This window comes from Hylobates moloch, unplaced genomic scaffold (assembly GCF_009828535.3).
Source record: "Hylobates moloch isolate HMO894 unplaced genomic scaffold, HMol_V3 SCAFFOLD_20, whole genome shotgun sequence".
In the NCBI taxonomy this organism is placed as follows: Eukaryota; Metazoa; Chordata; class Mammalia; order Primates; family Hylobatidae; genus Hylobates; species Hylobates moloch.
In genome coordinates, this window is record NW_026652295.1 from 23413783 (window position 1) to 23438598 (window position 24816).

The 24816-nt window shown below is 40.8% G+C and overlaps 1 protein-coding gene across 2 annotated transcripts; it reads left to right on the forward strand.

The window, feature by feature from the left end:
- The first annotated feature begins 1630 nt into the window (after nt 1–1630).
- Nucleotides 1631–22819, forward strand: NRSN1 (neurensin 1). 2 transcript variants are annotated; one of them, XM_032140694.2, is made up of 4 exons: nt 1631–1817; nt 3598–3670; nt 9790–9987; nt 20832–22819. In XM_032140694.2, exons 3-4 carry the CDS (start codon nt 9799–9801, stop codon nt 21228–21230), a joined length of 588 nt encoding a protein of 195 aa, XP_031996585.1. In that variant the 5' UTR covers nt 1631–1817; nt 3598–3670; nt 9790–9798; the 3' UTR covers nt 21231–22819. The 2 variants fall into 2 exon arrangements, with proteins under 2 accessions (XP_031996585.1, XP_058288404.1); XM_058432421.1 differs by lacking the exons at nt 1631–1817; nt 3598–3670; nt 20832–22819 and adding an exon at nt 16176–16886 and having other exon boundaries at nt 9912–9987.
- Nucleotides 22820–24816: the final 1997 nt, after the last annotated feature.

Here is a 24816-nt window from a genome sequence, read left to right on the forward strand (position 1 = left end):
TGGATCCACACACTGCAAGCTAACAAGCAATATGTTAAAATTCACGAAAGGTGTAGTTTTATGCAGACTGGGAAGGGAGAAAGAAACAAGTGGCACCTGTAGATTTAAGCTGTATTGAAGAGGGCTGGGCTAGAGTTGTGGACGCAAGGAAGAAACAAGACAAAGCCATCCCTGTCCTTGGTGGCCGCCTAAGCATTTGCTCAACAATTTGCTTTGGTCTGCCCACTGTTTAACAAGACAGGAGTTTCTTAGTGTTTTTTTAGGCTTTTTCCTGAAACGTACGTGGAAGTGAGGAAATAATGGGCAAAATATCACTTATATCCTTAACCCTTTCCAGGAGATCTTGCAGATTGCAGATTTAGTAGCTATATGACCTTCGACAAGTAACTGTGAGTCTGTATCACCGTGGGTGCCTGTCACTTTTCTGTACCTCAGCTTCTTCATCTGTAAAATCTGGATCAGAGAATGCCCACCACATAGGGTTGCTGTGAGGATTAAATGATATAATATACATATAATTAATATATATGTAATGTACTTAACACAATGCCTGGCATATAGTCAGCACTATGTAAATGTTAGGTATTATTATTATGTGTAGTATAGCCATGCAAATGTTAACTATTTTAGTAATTATTCTTATTAAATGCCATTTACGAGAGGTCTGCAGAAAGTCTCCTGAAGCAGAGGTTATTGTAGTCATAAACTAACTTGCCCACACCTGTGCGCATTTTCTAAGCTATTGCCTTTATGCATTTGTGCTTTTTTCTTAAATGTCATAATTTAATTTATTTTCTTCATCTTTCTTTCATCAAACCCATTTGGACTTCCTGACGGTAGAGTAAGGGAAAGAGTGAGGATTGAAACTACCCAATACTCAAAGAGGTGAGAAGGTTCTTCATTTGGGCAGTGCTCTGCCAGCAAAGAGAAGCTCCTCACCTTGTGTCTCATCAGGGACAGAAAACATCTCTAATAGGGTGGCAGTGGAAGAAACACACATCACGACCATCTGCCTCTTCACTCATTTTAAAAATGTCTACAGTCATGCACTGCCCAGTGATGTTGGAGTCAACGACAGATTCTATGTATGACGGTGGTTCCATAAGGTATTTTCACTGTACGTTTTCTAAGTTTAGTCACACAAATTCTTACTATTGTGTTCCAATTGCCAACAGTATTCAGTAGGGTAACATGCTGTACAGGTCTGTAGCCTGGAAGCAATAGGCTCTACTGTATAGCTAGGTGTGTAGTAGGCTGAACCGCCTTGGTTTGGGAAAGTACACGCTATGATGTTAGGAGGACGAAATCGCCTAACCACATATTTCTCAGAGTATCACATCCCCATCATAATGCGACGCATAACTGTATATTGAACCGGGCTTCTACAACCAAAATATGGTCTGGGCAGAAAAAAGCTTTGAAGAAGCACAAACGCAGAAAAGGTGCCGGTCCTGGGGAGCCTCAGCAGGGCCCAGTGACCAGCCTTCCAGAGGCCCTGACAGCTGCCCAAACAGAAGCACCAGCCTCGCGGTGCAGGCAGGAACAGGCCTGGCGCGCCAGACCGCTCGGCCCCGCCCACTCGTCGCTCTCGGAACGCTGGAACCCCGCCCCTTTGGAGGGGGCGGCGGTGGCGGCGACGACGGCGGCGGCTGCGCGGGCCTCGGGTGCGCGGGCACGCGGGACTCCCAGCTGTCAATCAGGCGCGGGCTGAGCTCTACGAGGCGGAGCGGCGGCGGCTGCGGCGGCGATGGGACCCCAGCGAGAGATCTGCAGCTAGGCTGGCTGCATTTGCTCCACGGGTCAGGGGATCGGAGGGGGTAGGTAAAGCCACGCGGAGTCCAGGGGTGGCGGCTATTTTCCAAATGTCTTTCTCCAGTTCTCCTTCTCCTCCCTTTCTCTCTTTCCTTCCTCCTTCTTCATGCATAAATGTTCTCTCCCTCCCTCCTTTATTCACGTTTATTATATGTGCACCAATCTCCACAAAAAACATGCTTATTAAAATCAGTGAAAACATACAAATTAGGAAGAGCTAGCTCCATGCTTTGGTGGTTTGTGGTTTGCGTTATGTAAGAATTTGGGAGGGGGGGGGTGACCACGAGGGGCGTACAGCTAAAAACTTAAGAGTTTCCTTTCCATAAGAAAAGTTGTGTATTAGGAAAGAGTCAAATATATGTATTTAGAGTTTGCAAAGTTGGTTTGATTTATTTTTCAGGCTGAATTGAGCCCCCACTGGCCCTCCCCACTCCTGTGCCACGTCTGAAGATGTTTCAGTGTTTTGGTGTGATCTCAGGACCTACTTCTTTGTGTTGTTAGACAGGAACATTAGGGTGGGGGTCAGACAGAGTCTGGAGGCCACAAAGAAAACAGAGCTGAAATTTAACAGCTAATGTTTGCTTGATTGGTTCCTGGCGCTGTAACAGAAATGTTTTCAGGACCTTGGAGAGCTCCTTGGGCTCCACATCAGGCCAGCCTTTGGTGAAGGGCATGTGGGGAATCTTCAGAGAAAATGGAGGTGACAGATAAAAAGAAGAGAAATGTAATTCAGAGAGGCAGAGAGAGACAGGAAAGAAAGAGATACAGATGGGGGTGGAGGGCAGGTGTTGGGGGAGGGAGGAAGAGGAGAATGTAGTGAATTTAGTGACCTATGATTGGCTTGTTTTCGTTTGCTTATCCAGATCCAGGAGGCTAATATAATTTGCTTCTTTCCCCCAAATCTGCCCACAACACCACTCACAAAATTTGAGGGAAAGTAAATGGGTCTTGACAGTTTGGCTTTGGTGCATATAGGTTGACCCTAGAAATGCTGAAAACAGTTTATCAGGCCTCAGCTAGGCTTACTCACCTCAAGTCTTCAGGTTCTCCTGCAAACAAATGGGGACCTGTTCATCAGAAAGAATTCTTAATGATCCCTTAAAAAATATGGTCCCAGTTATTATCTTATTTCACATAACTAAAGTAATGTAGGAAACCAACAGCCTTATAGTTGGCAATGGCTTTTTAATCAAATTTTGCATGGGCACCTGCTTTTCTTAGGCAGCTGGAAAGCAAAATGATCATGATAGGAAGAAAACAGATATAGAAGTAAAACTCAGCCTAATAAGTAAATCATCCAAAGAGTCTTACAAAGTGTAAAATGCATGTAAACATACCAGAAAATATAGTGATTATAGGACTCATATATTTTACATTATAAGACCAAGCACCAGAAAAGATCAATTCTGAAGTATCTAGGAAGCAAGGAACTTTTTTAAATTTAGAATTTGTAACATAGAAATGGATCAGTCTATTTGGTATTATTAACAACATAGAATATAGTTATATAAAAATGAGAAGAGCACATGTATAGTGTGTTATAATTTACAAAGCCCTTTTATGTCATCTCATTCACTTTATAAATTATTACGAGAACCCATTGAAAAGTTCTAAAATATAGTTTAGACTTTTGTTTTTTAGAAAGCTATCTCAATTCTTAAACACGAAGTTCCTTGTCAATGCTTTTGTCAACATTAAAATGATTCTTTATAAGTTATATGAATGACTTATGAAATTTAGATTTTGATCTGGATTACATTCTGCAGAGACTTTTTTTTTAAATAGGATTGAAGAATGCACCATTAAAAGGAAAGATCAAGGAGTAAATCAGAAGAAGAAGAAAAAGAGGACTTCAAAGGTAGGACTCAAACCTTATCACATGTAGATTCATAAGCACCCTGTGTATGCAGGTAGATAAAGAAGAGATTAAAAAAGAATATGGGTTCTTTTCTCATTTTAGCTTTGGATTTTATGTACCTTTCTAAAAAATAAATCTTGAAGAATTAAAGTAAATGATAACAAGTAAGATAATCTTACATTGTTACTCCTTTTTAAAAATTATAAAAGTGGTTACATGTCCACTGACTTTGAAGATATTTTAATAACTCAATATAAAGCCACAATTTCTATCACTGTTTCAGAAAAATAAAATATCTCCGAAATAATCCATTAGTAGGAACATGGTTCAGGTTTTAAGACCATGCTTATATAATTTCAGAATGCCTGATTTAAAAGTGAAAAAGCTGCTAGCAGGCTTTCATGCCTTCCTGTATCCCCTATGAGTATGACTGAATCTTTTAAGGAACTGGCCTTTTGGCTTGGTGTTGTATAAGTGGTCTAAATTGTCTATGTGCCTATACTTTGTCTTTTGCAGCACTGGCCCTGTAGAAAAGTGGCTATAATGGGAACCTCAGTCTCATTATCTCAGAATCATTTTATGGGAGAGAAAAGCAGCTTGAAAAATTGAATGATATTTCAAAGAAAATAAATAGAACAGGGCCTGTGCCTGGCCTCACAACTGACTCACACATAGTGTCACAGGAAAACACTCATATTTGTTGCCTCTCTTCTCTCAAGGAGACCATGAAGACAAAGAACATAATATCTGTAATGTTCTTAGAGTTTCATGAGGCATAAAGATTTTTTTCTGCTTCAAGGCTATGAACATTTATAAAGGAAAATAAAAAGTAACTGCATATATTAGACTGGAATTTAAATTTCCAACACATTGATACTACAGTCTATTGGCGCACATAGTGATATCACAATAGCACATGCATGAGCTTGTTTCCCTAATACGGGAATTATTCAAGGAATTCTCAGCATTTGTACTCCCTTTACCTCTTGATGATACCCATTTTGTTATGTTTATTGCTTCATGAGTGTGTCTCCTTGTAACCCAAGAGTCCATTGAGGGCAGACTTGGCCCCACTCATCTTCATAACTATTATCTATCTCACAGGTGCCCGGCACGTAGTGCTTTAAAAACACTGAAGGAAGGGGAGGATGAAAAATGGAGGACTACTCAGGCCTTCATCCACACCAACCCATGTAGAACTCTGCAGGAAGTTTCAAAGTACTGGAGATTAAAGTGGTCAACAGTACAGAAAATGTCCCTGCCCACATGTAGCTTACACTCTATCATGTATATGGTTTATCAGACCATAAGTAAATAAACCACACATAGAATATCAGATAGTAACAAGTGCTAGGAAGAGAAACAAACCTAGACCAGGGGATAGAAAGTAATGGAATGCTGATATTTAGATATATTGATTATAGAAAGCCTCTCAGAAGAATTTGGTAGGGAGTGGCAGCATAATTTTTTCCCTCCTCTGGTCTCTGGGTTATGATAGATGTGCTGAGTTAGTAAGAACTGAATATTCATTTAATGTATAACAGTGCATGCAACTGAGACAGTTGCTATGGACAGATTATAAAAAGAAGAAATCCATGGATGGATCCTTATTTATCAGCAAGTAGAGCATCCTTCAGAGAGAATAAAAACAACTCTCTCTTCATAGATAACCAAACAATCACACACAAAAGTTGCTTGTGCCCCATCATCATGGCCATGCTGGCAGGGAGGATGCAACAGGCTCCATCAGAGTGTTTACAGAATGAAGACTAATGTGGATTGAATTAAATATAATACTAAAGAGTGTGTTTACTCATCCCCTCAATCCATGTACCTCCTGTGATATTAAAGCTTTCTGTGAATAAAAAAGGCTCCCTAAAATATGTTCATTAACAACAGTCACAGATTTAACCTTTTTATTGTTGCTACTACAGCTCTTGAAATATAGACATCAGAATTCTTATGAAACCTTGATCTTTAAGTAAATAATAACCCAAAGTAAAAAGCCCTTGCACGTAGCTTCTGTTTCTGTCTCAATTCTAGTTTGTTGTATATAGTTTAATAACTGCCCAGTCTTTAAAGTGACTTCATGAAGTGACCTCACATATCTTTTTTATGATGCCAGAAGTGTCCATCAGTCAAATAAGATTCCAAATAACTATAACATGGGGACAAAAAATTACTGACTTCCCTAGGAGATGTATAACTCTCTGTTGAGATTTTGTAGGTCCAAATCCATCACTCTAACATGTTATATTTTAAAATTCATGTTCTTCCAAGTCATTCTCCTCTAGGAGTGAATTCCACATAGTTATATGTTTGGGAAGATGTGTGATACCTGTCAGACCCTCGGGGATCCTATTTTAGGCAACATACGTGATACTGAAGTAACTTGTTAAACAACATACAAACATTTAGTCTACCTAGTAGCAAGTAACTAACCTAACTAGTTATATGCCCTTTTTAAAGGGAAGCTGCATACATACTAGTATAAAGTAAAAATTTGAGCTGTCAATGTGGATATGGAAGGAGGTAGGAAATCAGTAAACCTAGTTGTTCGTTCAATAAAAAAAGATAGAGTCATCCTGTACAGACAAACAAAAAATCCTGAACAGCTACAACTGGAAGGAATTAGAGACTAATCTGGTCCAACCCTCTTACTTTAAGGATGATGAAACCATAGCCCAGAGAGGCTAATGAGCTTGTCTGGAATCTCCTGACCAATAAGTTGCAAATCAAAAAATGGCAGTAGAGTCCATTCTCTGCCTTGTGTAGGTAGCACAAAACAGACCATGTTCTTGTTCATGTTTTGTGCCCCTGGAGGAGAAAGTATGGCACTTTGGAATTCCTTTTCTGGAATGTAGCTAACATAGCTAAAATTCCATGGCTTCAAGTAGAGTCTTCAATCACTCAGGCTCAAAAACATTTGTTTTATGACACTTTCTATCTCTTTTATGATTTTACCCATATTGTTTTTAACAAAGTTGGACAACTGGGTCTCATAAAGCAGAAACATTTAACCTAGTGTGCTGGTAGCAAACTGTGCAGGGAATGGCTATAATATATCACACAGTCCTTCTCTGCATCAAAGCTCAATCCTGGGAAAGAACTTCAGCATCTAAGGAAACATAACTCTTACTGTTGCTATGAGGGATTTTTTTTTATTCCTATCATATCTATTTTTGTCCCTTTTTCATGTTAAAGTCTCTGATGCTTGATTGAAAATCTGAAAATATATATTTAGAGGAAGTGGTTCTGACTATGCAAGTATATGATTCAGTCCATACTCCTGCTTCTTGTGTTAATTGTCATCTTTCATCTGTTCCCTGACTCATGGTGTAACCTTTAGCAGATGATTTTTCTATGCCTCAGTTTCCTAGTTGACAAAGCAGTTAGTAATACCAATCCCATCTCCCCTGGACTGAAATTTGCATTAGAATGCCTTAAAGGAAAATGCCTTTAAAATTATGCCACTTATATACCAATGGTAATAGGCTCTTGTTAATCATCTTCATTGTATAAGCATTAAATAGAAGGTACTGAAGAGATCACCCTAATGCTTAAAATATTAAAACTAGGTTAATATTCTTTTGATCTGCCAGATTTTGCTGCTGTACTCAGGCAAAGAACATTCTAAAAATCTTGACTTTTTATGAAATCATATCTTTCTAAATGTTTTAAAGCAAATGTGTTCGTGTGTTGGGGGGGTGCAGGGGTGGGTGTTTATGTGTAGACGCTTGCCTCCCTGCACTCTTTCACTGGATGATGTCTTTAGATGGTAGCTATACCTGAAACAGAAAAAAAGCACAGGAGCTAACAGTTGGTTTTAATTGACCAACAGCTAAAAAGATGAGGGTATTGGTCACCATTAATAGCACCATTTTTCTAAGACCAGGGCCATGTTCTCTTCAATTTGACTACATTCTTAACCAAAACTCATTTGTAGCTAAGGGCACATATTTAAGATGTTCTAATGGGTTTACTTTGTGCCCACGGCACAAGGAATTGCTGACTATCCCTGGTTCCAACTTTGATTTTAGCCCCGTAATTCTATCCAATCAAACTAAGTGGCCATATATAGGCACTTGATGGGACTGTAGATCGATATTTTTCTTTTGTAGATAAACATTACTAGCTGGTTGCTTGATAAGTAATTGGAAACATTTAATATGCCTCTGTTGGCCTGGATTACAGCACAAGCTCTGAGAAAACCTGGCTTAATAGAAAAATAACCTTCTATGTTGTCCCTCACTTTGTCACGTATAGACTATGTCCACATAACTAAAACTATCTATGGGATAATTTTTTTGGAAGAAGTCTGATTTATTTGAAAACACAAAAATAACCACCTTCATTTATACTCAAACAATAGTGTGGCAGCTATATTGTGGACTAAAGAGTTCTTTCAGAATTTTATATTTATTTTATTATTTCCACTTTTTAATATTATACTTTAAGTTCTGGGATACATGTGCAGAATGTGCAGGCTTGTTACATAGGTAAACATGTGTCATGGTGATGTGTTGCATCACCCATCAACCCATCACCTAGGTTTTAAGGCCCACATGCATTAGGTATTTGTCCTAATGCTCTCCCTCCCCTTGCTCCCCACCCCCTGACAGGTGTGTGATGTTCCCCTCCCTGTGTCAATGTGTTCTCATCTATCTACAGGATAATTTAAAAATCCAAACATGTATTTCACATTTCCAGCTATGCATTTATTTGCTTATGTGGAGATCAGAAATTAAGATGATAACTGACAATTCCCTTATTCAACAAAATTACTGTCATTCAGTAATTCTTTTTTTTAACCATGATTAGTAACAAAATCCATATAAATGCCTCTCTCTAAGGGTATCAATTAGGTCAAATAAAGTAGAAATTTCCATCTTAAAAAGGCATAGCCCCAAACAGCCTGCCCAGGACATAGTTTTATTTAACAGTTCTCTGAGTTCCTACGTACACTAGACACTTCATGGAAAATAATAAAAGGCTGTGTCCACTCTCCACATTATACTCTAGCCACCCACATGGACAGATGTATCCACAAATAATGGCTAAAATATATGGTGTTAGAGTTAGTGAGGTGTAAATTATTGGCCAAGCCATTTGTGATTAATAAAGCATGAGGCATAAGTTGCTCAGCAGCTTTTTAATAAAGCTTCATACAACTTGACAATTAGTTAAAATGTCAGAGGAAGATACATGAGATCAGAAGGCAAAATTTCGAACTAGTAAGAGTAATGCGGTGTAGATTCCACAAGGAAACATAGTTAAAAATCTGAGAGGACAGTTTAAGACAAACTCCATCTTCAGCAAATGAGAACGCCTGCCCAATTCTTTAACATGTAAGTGCAAAGACAACTAGATTCTAAGAGATTAAAGATTTCTTGTCAAGGCAATAAAACTCTCCGCTTCTTTGTTGCCATTTCTTGTGTGCTTCATGCTTAAATGTGTACCTAATTTATGTGAGTTGTGTTGTTGTATCTCATTTCATTTATGGAGATGCAGTTCTAGTCATCGAGTGTTTAGGTAATCTTGCATTCAGCAAAAAAGAACAGCTTATAAGAAAGACGGGTTTGTTGTTGTTGTTGTTGTTTTGAGACGGAGTCTCGCTCTGTCGCCCAGGCTGGAGTGCAGTGGTGCGATCTCAGCTCACTGCAAGCCCCGCCACCCAGGTTCACACCATTCTCCTGCCTCAGCCTCCCGAGTAGCTGGGACTACAGGCGCCCACCATCACACCCAGCTAAGTGTGTGTGTGTGTGTGTGTGTGTGTGTGTGTGTGTGTGTGTGTGTGTGTGTGTGTGTGTGTGTGTGTGTGTGTGTGTGTGTGTGTGTGTGTGTTTAGTAGAGATGGGGTTTCACTGTGTTAGCCAGGATGGTCTCCATCTCCTCACCTCGTGATCCGCCCTCCTCGCCCTCCCAAAGTGCTGGGATTACAGGCGTGAACCACCGCGCCTGGCCAAGAAAGACGGGTCTTTAAAAGTACCTTTTCTGTAATGAAAAGAGCATTGTTCAACTAGGCATACATTACTCAGTCTGGTTCTTACCTTTCATATGTCTTTTGATCCTGTGGCCAAAGCCTGTGGCATTAATCCATGTGGATGTTGTCATTCCAGCTGGGAAGGATGAGTTCTTGCAGCAACGTCTGTGGGTCCAGGCAGGCACAGGCTGCAGCTGAGGGCGGGTACCAGCGCTATGGAGTCCGGTCCTACCTGCACCAGTTTTATGAGGACTGTACAGCCTCAATCTGGGAATATGAGGATGATTTCCAGATCCAAAGATCACCTAACAGGTGGAGCTCAGTATTCTGGAAGGTAAGGAAGGAGCATGTGTTTAACTTAGGGAATGGAAAAATTATTGGACATGGTTAATACTGCAGCTGTGGAGGATGGAGAGGTTTAGTACTCGCTGTGTGTGCATCACTCTTGGTAATACTAAATGCATTTTTCTTACCTTAGGAAAGAAGAATCTAAACCTTGGGCCAAAGAAAGCCTCTAAACATAGCACAATTATTGATGAGCAGGTTAAACATAAATAGGTGCAATTGCCATATGAATTATTATTATTGCTACTATTAATAATGTGCCATTACATTCACTAATTGAAGCCATCCATAGGCAAAACATTATATTCTTTCAGCCTTCGTTACAGGCGTGGTAAGTATCATTTTGACAAGCTGCAACAATTATTAAAAAGAAATCGTTAGGTATTTAGAGAGAGTTAATGATGAAATGTAGTACAGTGGTCAGTATACCAGCTCCATCTCTACCGAGTGTGTGATCATGAGGCTTTCTGACCCCAGCTTCCTCAAATGAAGGAATCTCATTAGACAATGTATTTAGTCCCTCAACAGATAATTAGTGAGCATCTACTCTGTGCCAGAGGGTTCAAAGTGCTGGAGGTTAAAGTGGTAAACAGGAAAAGAAAAAGTGACTTCCCTCATGGAGCTTACAATCTATCATGGGAAACAGGCTGTAAACAAAACAACCACATGATAGAATGTTAGGTAGTGATAGTGCTATGGATGACAGGGGGTGATGGAGACTGGTATTTGGATATGCTGATGGTAGAAGGCTTTCAGAGGAGATGCCACCTCAAGGAATACCAGGATGAGTTGAGGGAACAGACCTGACTGAAGGTCATCCTAGACTGGGAAAATAGTAAGTCCAAAAACTCTGAAATGGGAACAAGTTTGGTGTGTTTGAAAATGATCCAGAGGTCTCCAATCTGGTTGGAGTGGGGTGAGAAAATGGACAGGCAATGAATTAAGACAAATAACAAGGCACAGATGATTTATGTAGAGCCTTGTACACCATAGTGAGGTCTTGGGTTTTTACCTCGAGAGACATGGGAAGCCACTGGAAGAGGTTGATTAATTTAGAGGGTGTTAAAGTACCCAGACAAAAGATGCTGGTGGCATTAGTGGAGATAGTGAAAAGTAGTCAGATTTAGGTAAAGGTTATGCCTATTAGACAAACGAGTAGTGATCTCTAGTGACAATTTAAATATATCAATCTACAGCTCATAGACTGGGAGTTATTGACACATAGAATCTATACAAGGCACTGGACTTCTGAGATCATCCAGGAAAAGAGTGTGGACATAGAAGAGAAGAGGGCATTGGGACATTCCAACATGTAGAAACTAAGAAGAGGAAGAGGCTTCAGGGATACTGAGAAGATGAACCTTAGATAATGCCTAAGGTCTTCCTTAATCTTTGTTGCTGCATTGTCCATGCAGCAAAACATCCCAGAATTTTTTGACATGGACATTGACATAAACTTGCAATTTATTGGCCATATAGTGTAACAAGAGGCGGTATAGCATAATAATTATAAACATAGATTCTAACCTCAGACTACATGAACTCAAATCCCAGCTCCTTTGTTTAATCATTCTGTAACCCTGGGCAAATTAATTGGCCTTATGGGGCCTCTAATGGTGATACTTATAGCACCTACCACATAAAAGATATGAGAATTAAATGAGATAATATTTACAAAGAGCTTAACACTGTCTTGGTGTGTACTTAATAAGCATTAGCTATATTAGCTACTATTACTGGTTGCTGTATGAAGCACTGAGTTCTTAAATGAAAAAAAGTTGAAATATAGTTAATAAATAAAGTATTAGGTAACACAGTTGTTAACATGGATAACCCAAGACCTGTGTTAATTCAACATCATATTGTTGTCACATACTCTGCATCAGAACTGGTCAAGTCAGCATCCTTGCCCTGTAGAAATCTCACCTCTGATGAATCCTTACTGGCTTTAGCCAATGAAATGCACAGCCAAGCTTGGCACATCTTGTATTTACCCAGATATGTGGGTGGTTGTTTCCCTATTTGTCAAAAAAAAAAAAAAAAAAGCATTTGCCTGACAGATCTATTGTGCCAAGAGCCTAAAATGCCACTGACACACAGAATATTGTAAGTGTTCATGGAACTCCAAAGCACTGGTCATGTGATTTGGAAGCTGTAAACCCATCAAATAAAACATAGTTATGGGTTTAAAACAAAGAACTCACAGTGAATTACCAACCCCAGAATTCATATTTCATTTTTTTCTCCCTTCTATTTTGCACAAACAAGATCCAAAAATATTTATTTACTATTGTGCTGGAGTCCTAGATGTATATCTTAACCACAGAACACAAGAAGCCTCGTGTCAACCTGACTGACCTAGGAATTCACTGTCTTAGAGACCTCATCTCTGTCAAGGGATAAACCAACTGTTCCTGGGTTTCCTCCTAGGGAATATGAGTGAATTCATGCCAGCAGATTTATGAAGTGCTTTGTACCAACACAGGAAAAGCCACTAGCTATGCTCATGTTTCTGTTACGATTCTTTTTCATGTTTTTTTCTTTCATTCAAATTGCATCTGTAGGTGGTTCAAATTGCTGGCTTCTCCTTTCCCTGCTTCCACTGTAGTGTTGCAAGAGTCATGTTGGCCTCTCACTGGGGGCTGTGCTCACAGTGCTTTTATAGGACTCTGCTCTTGAGGCAGCTTTACAGCAGTGGGGAGCGTGGCAAGACTTAATGAGAAAAGAGATCGGAATCAAATGGGTCTGAGTTAGATTCTTTAGTGCATGCATCTGCATAACATCTATTTCACAGTATCATTCTTCCTCTCTTTCTTCAAATGTGTAGCTGTCCAACATGCACCAGGCTCTGGGATTCTGATGTGAATAAGATCTTTTTCGGAGTTGAGCAAATATTCTTCAAATATGAAGAAGATCTTTTCTTCACCTCTGAATAAGATATAGCCCTTGACCTGAAGGAGTTCACAGTCAAACAGGGGAGGTGGCCACATACACAGATTGTTATAATGCAATATGCTAAGTGCTCCCCTTAAAGCAGGCACAATACTTACTGGGAGCACAGAGGGGCAGGGTGGAGTGGGTATCTGATGCAGCCTAAGGAAGAAATGGCTCCAAGAGGAGGTCACGTGAGCAAGCAGGGACAGGGCATCCCAGTAGAGAGAAAAGTATTGCAAAAGCTAAGAGTCATGGGAGAGTACAGCATGTTCAGGAGACTGCAAAGAGTTCCCTGTGGCTGGGGTAAATATTCAAAAGTTGAAGAAGAAGAGTCAGGAGTTGAACCTGGGAATGCATACGAGAGCCAGCTCACAGAAGATTCTGAAAGGCCATGTAATAGAAATTTCTCCATAACATTTCGGCTTGAATACAGGGAGGGGGCAAGATATTGAATCTAGGCTTTCCTAGGTGAGATGTCATAATCAGGTATAAACACACACACACACGCACGTACACACACATACACAGAGTGCCACACACTTTCTCTGTGCTTTAGAGGTCCTAGGTTGCTGCATGGCCTCAGCCACTTCTAATCTATCCCACTGCCTGCAGCTGATGCCATCTATAAAAACTGATGTAACATAGTCCCATCACCCATTGCTGCTGCCCCAAAATCAATCAGGCTATGGTGGAATTTTTTTTTGGTATCTTTGCCTTTGACCTTGACTAAGGCTGTTGCCACTTGATTGTCCATGCAGCAAGCAGCGTCATATGCAGGTGTCAAACCAATGGGAGCAATCTTCTCACCCCCATTCATTCCCTCCTCACCTCAGGGTTACCTTCTTGCCTTCTCCTCGACCTCTCTCAGAAACCTGTATCAGCCTATGTCAGAGGTTAATATGTCATGGAGGCATTTGATGGTGATGTGCAGGTGCAAGGCCTGACCGCCTCCTCCACAGCCTTACTAACTGTGAAAGTGACTCCGGTCCCTCTCTTTCCTCTCAAGACCCAGGTTAAGTTCCTCCTATCTGTCCAGACCTCTCCAGTCCCCCCTCTTAAGCTAAGTCAGAGTTTAAACTTAAGTCCTTGTTTTTTCCTTCAAAGTTCTGCTAGATATTGGGAAGTTAGTTTTATACTAGAGATGAGAGGAGCTGTGGAAGACTCTGCTTTTTAAATCGCAAATAAATATTGTATATATTCATCATGTACAACATGTTGTTTTGAAATACACATATATTGTGGCACAACTACATCAAACTAACATATGCATTACCTCACATCCTTTTTTGTGGTAAGAACACTTGAAATCTACTCTTTCAGCAATTTTCAAGAACACAATACAGTGTTATGGACTATAGTCACCATGTTATACAATAGGTCTCTTGAATATATTCCTCTTAGCTGAAATTTTCTATCTTTTAAGCAAAATCTTCCCAATCCCCTCTCCCACTCCCTCCCAGTTCCTCTCTACTTCTATGATTTCAACTTTATTAGATTCCACATATAAAGGAGATCATGTGATATTTGTCTTTCGGTGCCTGGCTTATTTCACTTGACATAATGTCCTGTGGAAGACTACTAAGAAGAGAAGCCATGTGGTATAATTTCTGTTTATAAAAGATTTCTCAGATTGCTTTTGAAGGATGGAGCAATGGAGATCATCAGGACACTGTTGCAATGATCCAGGCAAGATATAATAATGGCCTGCGCCATTAGAGTGGCTGCAGTGGACGAGACAGAAAAGATTCAAGAGATTTTTATGAGATAGAGTGACTAAGATTTAATATCCACCACTATGACTGTGAGGAACAATTTCACGAATGGGTGGATGGGGAGAACACAAATAGAGAAATGGGGAAGGAAGTTGCAGAGCACCATTTTTACTCTTTGGGGTTTGAGGAGTGTTTGGGACATTTTTCTGTAGATTTTCCTGTTGGTTGTCAGAAATATGGTCTAGAGCTCAAGACAGAGATCCAGGCTGGAGTTGGAGGTTTGGAAGTCATTGGTAACAGGTGGGAGTTGAAACTGTAGCTTCCAATTAAATGCTAAAGAGAACATAGTGAATAAGAATAGGTGGAGGTCAAGGATAGACTCCTGAACCAGACATGGTGGTGTGTGCCTATAATCCCAGAGGACTCAGGAGCCTGAGGAGGGAGGATTGCTTCAGGCCAAGAGTTCAAGGCTGCAATGAGCAATGATTGCACCATTGCACTCCAGCCTGAATGACAGAGAATGACCCTGTCTCTAAGAAAGGTGGGGAAGGGTGGAATCCTGCGGAACACCAATAATTTACGAAGAACATCCAGCAAAGCAGGTTGAGAGTGAGTTGTTTGGAGCAGAGATACACAGAGGAGACAGTGTGCCAGAGATAACTACGGGGAAGGGTTTCAAGAAAGTATAAGTGTTTAATATCAATGAATGTAGAACATTTAAGTGAGCTAAAAAAAGAAATCAGATTTGACATTAGATTTGACAATTAAGAGGTCCTTTGTAACCTCGGAGAAGCAGGTTTAAGGAAATCGTGGAGGAATAAGCGTGGCTGTCAAATGTAGAAAGGACATCGAGCAGTAGGAAGAGAGGGACGCAGAGCTGGAGAATTGCTTTCGAAGATGGAGGCAGTTGAATCTGTTTATGCGCTGGAGGAAGTTAGGTGGAAGAGCTGATGCGATTTCACTGCCCAGGTGAAAGGGTCTAAGAAGATTGTGAGGTCAGGCTGTGGAAGGACTTCGATCATCGCCAGGCATTGGTTCTTGCTTCATAAAGCTCAGTGTCAAGCTGAAGCAAGCAGGGGCAGATGAGCTAGTCTGCCCCCGCTGCTGGCAGACATCACGGCTCAGAGCTCATGTCCTGCTCTGGAGAGGTCAGCACAGCCCTGAGGGCGGATGCAGAAGAAAAAACCCATCTTCGCTCTTGATGTGCTTCCCCTAAATAACCTCTAACCCAGATGGCGCCTTGTACATGCAGCTCCATCCAGCATTCCCCGCACGCCAGGCCGTTCTTCCCAGCCATGCAGGTTCGCGCTTCCAACAGTCATTCCTGCCTCCTCTCTGCCAGAACAGCTGCGCTGCGACTGCTGCCAGCTCTGTCTATTGGAGTAAACTGCATTTTCAGGCCTCATCAGCTCACTGGGAAACAATGAAAGGATGTTGGTCAAAATAACAGCAGTCTCTGGCCTGTAGCCCCCACCAGCAGAATTTCTGGCATACAAGTAAGTTCTCCTTCCTCTCCAATTTTCCTTTCCAGCAGCAGAAACTGGGTTTTCACACATCCTCCCACAGCCAAGCGTGGAATCGGAAGTCACAGCACAAAAACTGTCCTCGCTGCTGTTTCGGGAGTTTGTCACCACCTGGAGAGGCCCTTCTCTGTCACCACTGGGATTGGCCTTACCACCCCAAGGCCCCAGGCTGCTCTGCTGAGCCTGGAGGACCCTCCCAACGCATTCCAACTCTTCTGTGTGGCCCTAAACAAGGCTGCTTTGCTTCCCCAGAATCTTAAACAACCTCTGCATTGCAATTTTTTGACTTTCCATTTGGGAGCCCTCTTTCTGTTAGACCTGGGACCAATTCGACTTGGAACTGTGTCCAGAGACAATTTTTATGATACTGTATGGAATCGCTCCCTCAATTTTTATCCTTTCCAGTACTCTGCATGGTACCAAGACTAAGCTGATGAGTCCCAACTGCTCTCCTCACCTCCCATATCCTACTCATGACAGACTCCTTCATACCTATGATCCCACACTGTCCCTCCCATGCTTTAACATGTCTGGAATTCCCCAGTGGGTGCATCTCTCCGAGATTTTCATTAAAGACTGGCATTGATAACACCTTCAGAAGCCTTGAAGTCAGTTGTTCATTATGCTGTCTTCCCCACTGCAGAGGGCAAGCCTCTCTCTGATTCTCTGATGTCGATAGAAAAAGGGAGAAGGCTCAGAAAGGCCAGCCACGTTCCAGTTCTTCAACTGAACATGAATTCTGCCATGGTTTGCCTTTTAGCTTCTGAGTGATAGTCCAGGAGTGGATTTTCATCGAAAACACTGCTCAGCTGAGGAGCAGACTACTCTGAGAATCAATCACGTGGCTCTGTATTCAGCAGTCTGATGGTTTAAGTTAGGCAGGCAGGACGGTTTATTGAGTGTCAAGCTGGAATAAGAGCTGTGGGGAGGCAAGACACACACTGGTCTCACTTGCTCTTCAGAATCTCAGAAACTAAGACAGATAACTTTTGGCTACTCTCAATTTTTGAGAATTAATGCCAATTCTTCAGCAGGGAGGTAGTTTAGTGACATAGGAAGCATGTCACCATGGATAGTTAAATCAATTTTGCTTCTACATTCAGAATTTTCTGATATGAGTCATCTTCTAAAAGTTATAAATAATGGTTAGTCTTGGAAGGTAAATGTACATGCCACCATTTTTAGAAAAATGTAGAAAGCAATCCAAAATGTTATATTTTACAGCCCAGTTTTTCCTGTAGTACTTATGTCTTATATAAAACAACTTTTTTTTTTTCCAGAAGACATCCTATTGACTCTGTTTTTCAGTTTCCTTACACTATGAGATACTGGAAATTTGTTCATATATGGTGGCTAAAACTCCTTTGAGGTTCAAATAAAAATAATAGAAAGAAATATACAAAATAGTAATGGTGAAGTATTATGGGGCAGAAGAAAAGTCATGGGTAGCAGGAATCACACAGATCTGGGTTAGAACTAGTCACACCACCTGCTATTTTTGGGACCATCAATTATGCTTTTTTTTTCCTCTCTTTTTCTCCTGAGACAGAGTCTCGCTCTTGTTGCCCAGGCTGGAGTATAACGGCACGATCTCGGTTCACTGCAACCTCCATCCCCCTAGGTTCAAGTGATTCTCCTGCCTCAGACTCCCAAGTAGCTGGGATTACAGGCATGCGCCACCATGCCTGGCTAATTTTGTATTTTTAGTAGAGACGGGGTTTGAACATGTTGGTCAGGCTGGTCTTGTGTCCGGAATTGGCTCCTTCTGGTGGATTCTTGGTCTCTCTGACTTCAGGAATGAGGCTGCAGACCCTGGCAGTGAGTGTTACAGCTCATAAAGGTAGTGCGGACCCAAAGAGTGAGCAGCAGCAAAATATACTGTGAAGAGCGAAAGAACAAAGCTTTCACAAGGTGGAAAGGGACCAAAGCAGACTGCGGCTACTGGTGCAGGGTGGCCAGCTTTTATATCCTTATTTGGCCCTGCCCACATCCTGCTGATTGGTCCATTTTACAGAGTGCTGATTTGTCCATTTTTACAGACTGCGGATTGGTGCATTTACAAATCTTAGCTAGACACAGAGCACTGATTGGTGTGCTTTTTACAGAGTGCTGATTGGTGAGTTTACAAACCTTTAGCTAAACACAGAGCACTGATTGGTGCATTTTTACAGAGTGCTGATTGGTGAGTTTACAAACCTTTAGCTAGACACAGAGCACTGATTGGTTGTTTACAATCCTTTAGCTAGACAGAAACGTTCTCCAAGTCCCCACCTGACCCAGAAGCCCAGCCGGCTTCACCTCTCAGTCTCAAACTCCTGACCTCAGATGATCTGCCCAACTTGGCCTCCCAAAGTGCTAAGATTACAGGCATGAGCCACCATGCCCGGCTAAACTATGCTTCTTTAACCTTACAATCCTCAGTTTCTTATAGGTGAAATGGGAATAAAAATACCTACTTCTCATAAGATGCTTGTGAGAATTAAAAGAAAAACACATCTAGCATTAGCCCAGGCCATAATAGATGTTCAATAATACCAGTTATCCTTTTCCCCTTTTTGTTAGGGTGACAGATTTGTGGATACGTTTTCCTTCTATTAGCCAAGCCTCCTTTATTAGTGTATTATCTCAAAAATTTAAATATTAAAGATTAAATTATGTTATGCATCTGGTTATTTTCCTAACCTTGTTATTCTAACTAAAAGCAATTAAGAACAGGAGGAAAGGAAAAATTACTTTAAAAAGTAATGGTGTTAGCTATTCCTTATTCCAAGTGCTGAGCAACTGTAATACTGTTACCAGTGTAGCATAACAATTTTTCAAGGGGTGTCTTTCCAAATAAGAAGAATAGCTACTTATTACAATTTATAATTTTGCCAGATGCAATGTATAACTTTGCCAGATACAAGGCTAACTGCTTTTATGCATAGTCTCATTTAGTCCTCCCAAGTCCTCTATGAGGTAGGCATTATGAGCATTTGTCATTTTATAGATGGGGAAATTAATGACAAGAGCTTTTAAGTAACTTTCCTTCTATGATTCAAGTGCTAGGTGGTGGTGGTAGAATCCAAGCATGAGTCTATTTATTCCAAACCTGTGAGTGTCGACCACCAAATGGTACATAATTTCCATCTTTAGTATGTTACTTTTCATTAGAACTTGAGCTAATGCAGTTTAACCTCCATCTGCTATTCTGAACACTTCCTAGCACCTGCACAAGTACACCCCAAATAGCTACATGTGAGAGGAGAAAGAACATTGGCCTGGGGATCAGCTCTGTGGCTTCTAACCCTGCCTCTGTAGCTTGCTAGCTGTCCATCTTTGGTCCATGACTTACCCTCTCTGAGGCTACATTTCTTTACCTGTAAACTGGCAATTAAGTTTCCTTCTCTGCTTATTTGGAAAAGAGGTGAGTAGTTACAAAGACTGTCCATGTCCTCCAGCCAAAACCACCGGGAACACACCTATATGTTGAACAAGTTGTATATATTACTCATTACAGTGAGAAAGAATGTCACCATAGGGGACTGTGGGGCATTGCAGTATGAGAGTGTGAAAAGTATAATATTATAGGATGTGGGCTCTGGTTGGGTGATTTTGGGGAGGGTCTAATGAAGCAAGAGTTCACTCTGGATTGTTAGGGACAATTGTATGATTGGATATCTTAATATATCTTATGTATAGAGAGGACAGACTAGAGTGAGACGAAAGCCATCATGAGTAAAGAAGTAGCCGTCATTCATATTAGCCAGGAGCAGGGGTCATGTGGTATTTTGTGGTTTTTACAAGGAACTTGTTTTTGTCTGTGCTTAGACAAAGTTATGAAGGGGCACTGTTTTGTCTCACTTCATCATGTTCACAGAATGAGCATGTGTTAATGTTCTGTGAGATGGTGCCTGGCAGAACAGCATGGCCTTGCTGTGAGCTCCTAGTCAGCTTCTAACAATGTCGAGGCCTAGGGGACAGAGTAAGGCCAGCTCCTAGATATCAGGGCTACTTTTCTGTTCCTCAAGACCAAATGAGACAATGTAAGCAAAAGAAGGTTTTGTCAACTGCAAAGCATTGTGCAAATTAAAAAAAAAAAGATATTTATATATATATATTACATATCTACTTTTAGATATATGATATATATTATATATATCTTTAGGTATATAATATATATTATATATTATATATATCTTTAGGTATATAATATATATTATATATTATATATATCTTTAGATATATATTATATACTATATATATCTTTAGATATTGTATATTATATACTATGTATCTTTAGATATAATATATATTATATACTATATATCTTTAGATATATAATATATATATATGTAGACATATAAAATATATATCTTTGGACATATATATTATGTATATCTTTAGGTATATTGTATACTATATATATTTTTAGATATATTATATATATGATATATACATATATCTCAAGGCTGAGTGCTGGAGTTTTTGGTTGGCATTAAAATTAGAAACATCATCTTTCACCTTTTTCAACAGAAAATTAAGTAAGTGCTTCCTGCAAATTTGGGGTAACTGGGAATATTCACTTCTCTCAAGAAACAAGACAAGTGCTGCCCTTGAGGACTCAGGGGTGAGCCAAAGCACCTTCCTCACTCTATCTTGCTTCTGTCATTATCTACCTGTAGGTCGGACTCATCTCAGGTACAGTCTTTGTGATCCTCGGATTGACTGTTCTGGCAGTGGGCTTTCTTGTACCCCCCAAAATCGAAGCATTTGGCGAAGCCGATTTTGTGGTGGTCGACACGCATGCTGTCCAGTTTAACAGTGCTCTGGACATGTACAAGCTGGCAGGAGCTGTTCTCTTCTGCATTGGAGGCACATCCATGGCAGGGTGCCTGCTGATGTCGGTGTTTGTAAAGAGCTACTCCCAAGAAGAAAAATTCCTCCAGCAGAAGTTTAAAGAACGAATTGCAGACATCAAAGCCCACACCCAGCCGGTTACAAAAGCTCCAGGGCCAGGGGAAACAAAGATTCCAGTCACTTTGTCCAGGGTTCAAAATGTCCAGCCTCTCTTGGCAACCTGAAACCTTTCCCACCCCAGTTCTTCTTGTCTGATTTATGCCCGTGGTTAAAAGGAGCAGGCCAGTTTTCGAGATAAAGAAGATTTGGCGTTGACTGCCCCAGGGCTGTGTTCAGCTGTGGACAGCAGAGTGGGTGGACTCACACTTGCTCAGTTCAGGCAGCTCTGCTGGAGGTCGGTGCCATGCCTAAGCCTGTGCACATGCATCCAGCTGCTTAAGATGGGTGCTTCCTTGTACCCGGCCACCAGAAGCCCCCTGGAACTCCTCTTTCATAGTTCGTGACTGTGTGTTATTTTCCGTGTTATTTGAAAGTGCCGAACAGTTTAGACCAGCTCACCAATGGCTAAAGTGGTCCATTTTATTTTCTAATATTGGTTTATCTAATCTTTTCTGCGTGGTGCTGTCTTCCATTCCTGTCTCACTATGTGTAAGGTTTTGTCATATGTGTTCACAGAAACATGGAATTCTCTGATTTTGATCTGAACATGAGTTTCAACTATATCTTGACATGACGTTCCTGACATTGGATGCAAAGTTATCAGCATTCACAAATCTTTTTGTTTTCTCCATTTTTTTTTCCCTTTGAGATGAAGTGCTGTTCTTTTGCCTAGGTTGGAGTACAGTGATGAAATCATAGTGCACTGCAGCCTTGAACTCCTGGGCTCAAGCGATCCTCCCACCTCAGCCTCCCAAGTAGCTGGGACTACAGGCACCTGCCACCACCCCCAGCTAAGTTTTTTTTTTTTTAATTTTTTAGAGGCAGGATCTTGCTATCCATTTTTTTTAAAAAAGCTAAAATTGCCAACTTTAGAATCTTGACAAAAAAATAATTTTAGGAGAGTCTATTTATGCAGTGTTCAAAAGTACTGAATTAGAAACCAGGAAATTTTAGTTCCTTCTACTACCTGTGTGATCTTGGGGAAATTATTTAACCTCTCAGTCCTAATTTTCCCCTTCTGTATAATGGGAGTCCTGGATCACAAAATTTCTGGGCTCTCATGACCCAAACATCTGAGATTCCATTTTTGCCATGTGTCATCGAGTCTCTCCCCAACAGATGTTTGTGATGTTTTTGTGGCTTTCACCATGGTGGGATTCTTTCAGAATTAGACTCCTGGAAAGTCACTGAGTCAGCAGCCTTCACACTACCTACCCTTAAATATCCAACCCCAGCAATTTATACAATGCTGTCATATTTTTATAAAAACAAAGTAAGCCATCCTCAAATAAGGAACCCCTTGGTAGATATTAACCTTAAAAAGGGTTTTCATTCTCAAACAAGATGCTTCGTTCTCCAACAATATGTTCATCTCGTCACTTGCACTTTTGTTTTAATGTATGGATACAGATTAGACTGAGAAAAATGGAAAACGTGACCTTGGTATTTTCTTAAAATTGTGCCACCTTAGAGCCCCCCCCCTTTTTTTTTTCCTTCACTGGATAAATAAAATATGTGAACAAGCAGAACCTGAATTGCATTGTCATTCCTTCAGTGTGGTTATTTTCTCTCCAACATATAATTTTCCATTCTGAGACTGAATAAGCTCTGATGTTTCCCCGGCTAAATGGAAGAATAAATGAAGCAATTAGTACTCTTTGTGCACAGTGTTTATTTTGCACAGTCCAGCATAAAACACAGGGCAAATCAGTATCCTCAGCAAGGATCATTGGCCAGATTTTGGAGAAATCGTTCCAGTTTCCTCAGGTTCTCTATCTTCCTGTGGAAATACCATTTTAATTGTATTCTTTAAAGACTTATGCAAGCCCCCAAGCATCTGTTCAAGGCAACATTGTTTGAAGCTTTCCATGCTTGCTTCTGTCTTGCGTACCAATGAATCTCTGAGGACAAGACTTGGCTTGTAAAAGCCTCCAGAATGAAAAATGATGGCTGGTGGGAACTTCTAGGTACAGACATAATAGCAACTATTTAAAAAGCAGCTCTATTCCTCAGGCGAAGGCCTAAAAGAAGCCGAGGTGGATAAAGTAGGAGCTGGGTTTGAAAATAATTCAGCATGCCCTGTCTTTCCTGTTCAGCCCAGGCTTCATGGAAGTGGGTACTTGTAAGGACCCTCCCATCCCACGAGGCAAGGATTGGGAGTTATTGTGGTAGAGCAGAGAAAGGTGGTTGGATTGGATTAGGAAAGACAGCTTGACCTTTGGAAAGAACGCAGGCTGTAGATAATCAGAGGCTGGGAAGCAGTGGACTATGCATTTTTTAAAGATATTTTCTGGCCTGGGTTGTGCAGACATCTCAATTGTATAGCAAACAAGAATGACCTGAGAGCCTTGATCCCAGCCTCATTGCTTGCACTAAACCAGACCTTCCCTTCAGTATTGAAACTTCTAAAACAAAGAGAAACCACATACCTAGAGCATTGAGATGGCAACTGGAGAAACTTAGAAATGGTTTCTGGCCCAGAGGTCAGGTACACACAGGCACTTGGATAGAAACCTTAGATAATATGGGCCCACCCCAGGCAGATGTTTCCCCTCCCCTTTGTCAACACTCGTCGGCATTTGCTTAGGCACTTCCAGTGATCCCATGCCTACTGTCCCACAGGTGAGCTGCTATATCTGATAATGGCTCTGTATGGTTAGAAAACCCATCCTCATGTCTTTCCAAACTCTGCGTTGCTAAACCTTCCACACATTGGATAAGATTTCATAATTCAAAGTTACCTTGAAGTCTAACCCTCTTACATATGACCAATGAGCTCTTGCTTTCAATCTTATCACCTCCCTGTTTGTCTTCTTCAGAGAGATATTTCTATAAGTTCTTAATGTTCCCAACTTAGTTCATGCCACCTATTAAAAGGGGTCCCCAGAGGTTTTAAAAATTATATATGTTAGAGATTCCCTAACTCCATTAATAGTGTTACTGTGTGAGCAGGACCTCAAGCCAGAATACAATAACAGAGGGCTGTGTAAGCAACTCCTTTGTGGGCTCTCAAGGCCTCCTGGGATCTGTTAGCTCCTTTCTGGTTTTATTATGGTTTTATTCCACTCATATGCAACCACTCTCCCCTCTCTAAATGTGCCTGCACTTTCATGCCCCTATCCATTCACTCACAATGCTTATTTTCCCAAGAATAACCACCTGCCTATTCTCTGGTTATGAACTCATAATTCAAGGCCACATCAGGAAATAGCAGCAATAATAATAACAACTAACATGTATTCCATGGGAGGGATCATTGAAGCCTTTTATATGTATCAATTCATTTAATTTTCAAAAACCCTATGAGGTCAGGACTAATATCATATACCCATTTTACAGGAAATGAAATAGGCAAAGAGCATAACTCATCCAAGAATAATCAGTAACTGACATAACACAAGATTTAAATTCAAACAGCCTGGCTCCAGAGGCTGTATGTTCCACCAATATGCCAATATGTTCTTCTGCCTCTAGAAATGCCACCTTTTCTCTGCAGCTTCTCCTTGATCCCTCTCTCTCTCTCTCTCTCACACACACACACACACAGACACACACACACTCAGACTTAATGTCTCTTCCTCAATAAATTCAGCACTTTGTACAAACACATTCTATCCCACTTATCCCTCTTTATTATAGTGATTTGTTTAC

Coding starts and splice junctions, on each gene's coding strand:
- NRSN1 (XM_032140694.2), top strand. CDS start 9,799: ATGAGTTCTTGCAGCAACGTCTGTGGGTCCAGGCAGGCACAGGCTGCA. Junction 9,988..20,831: donor GGAGCTCAGTATTCTGGAAG/GTAAGGAAGGAG, acceptor ATCTACCTGTAG/GTCGGACTCATCTCAGGTAC.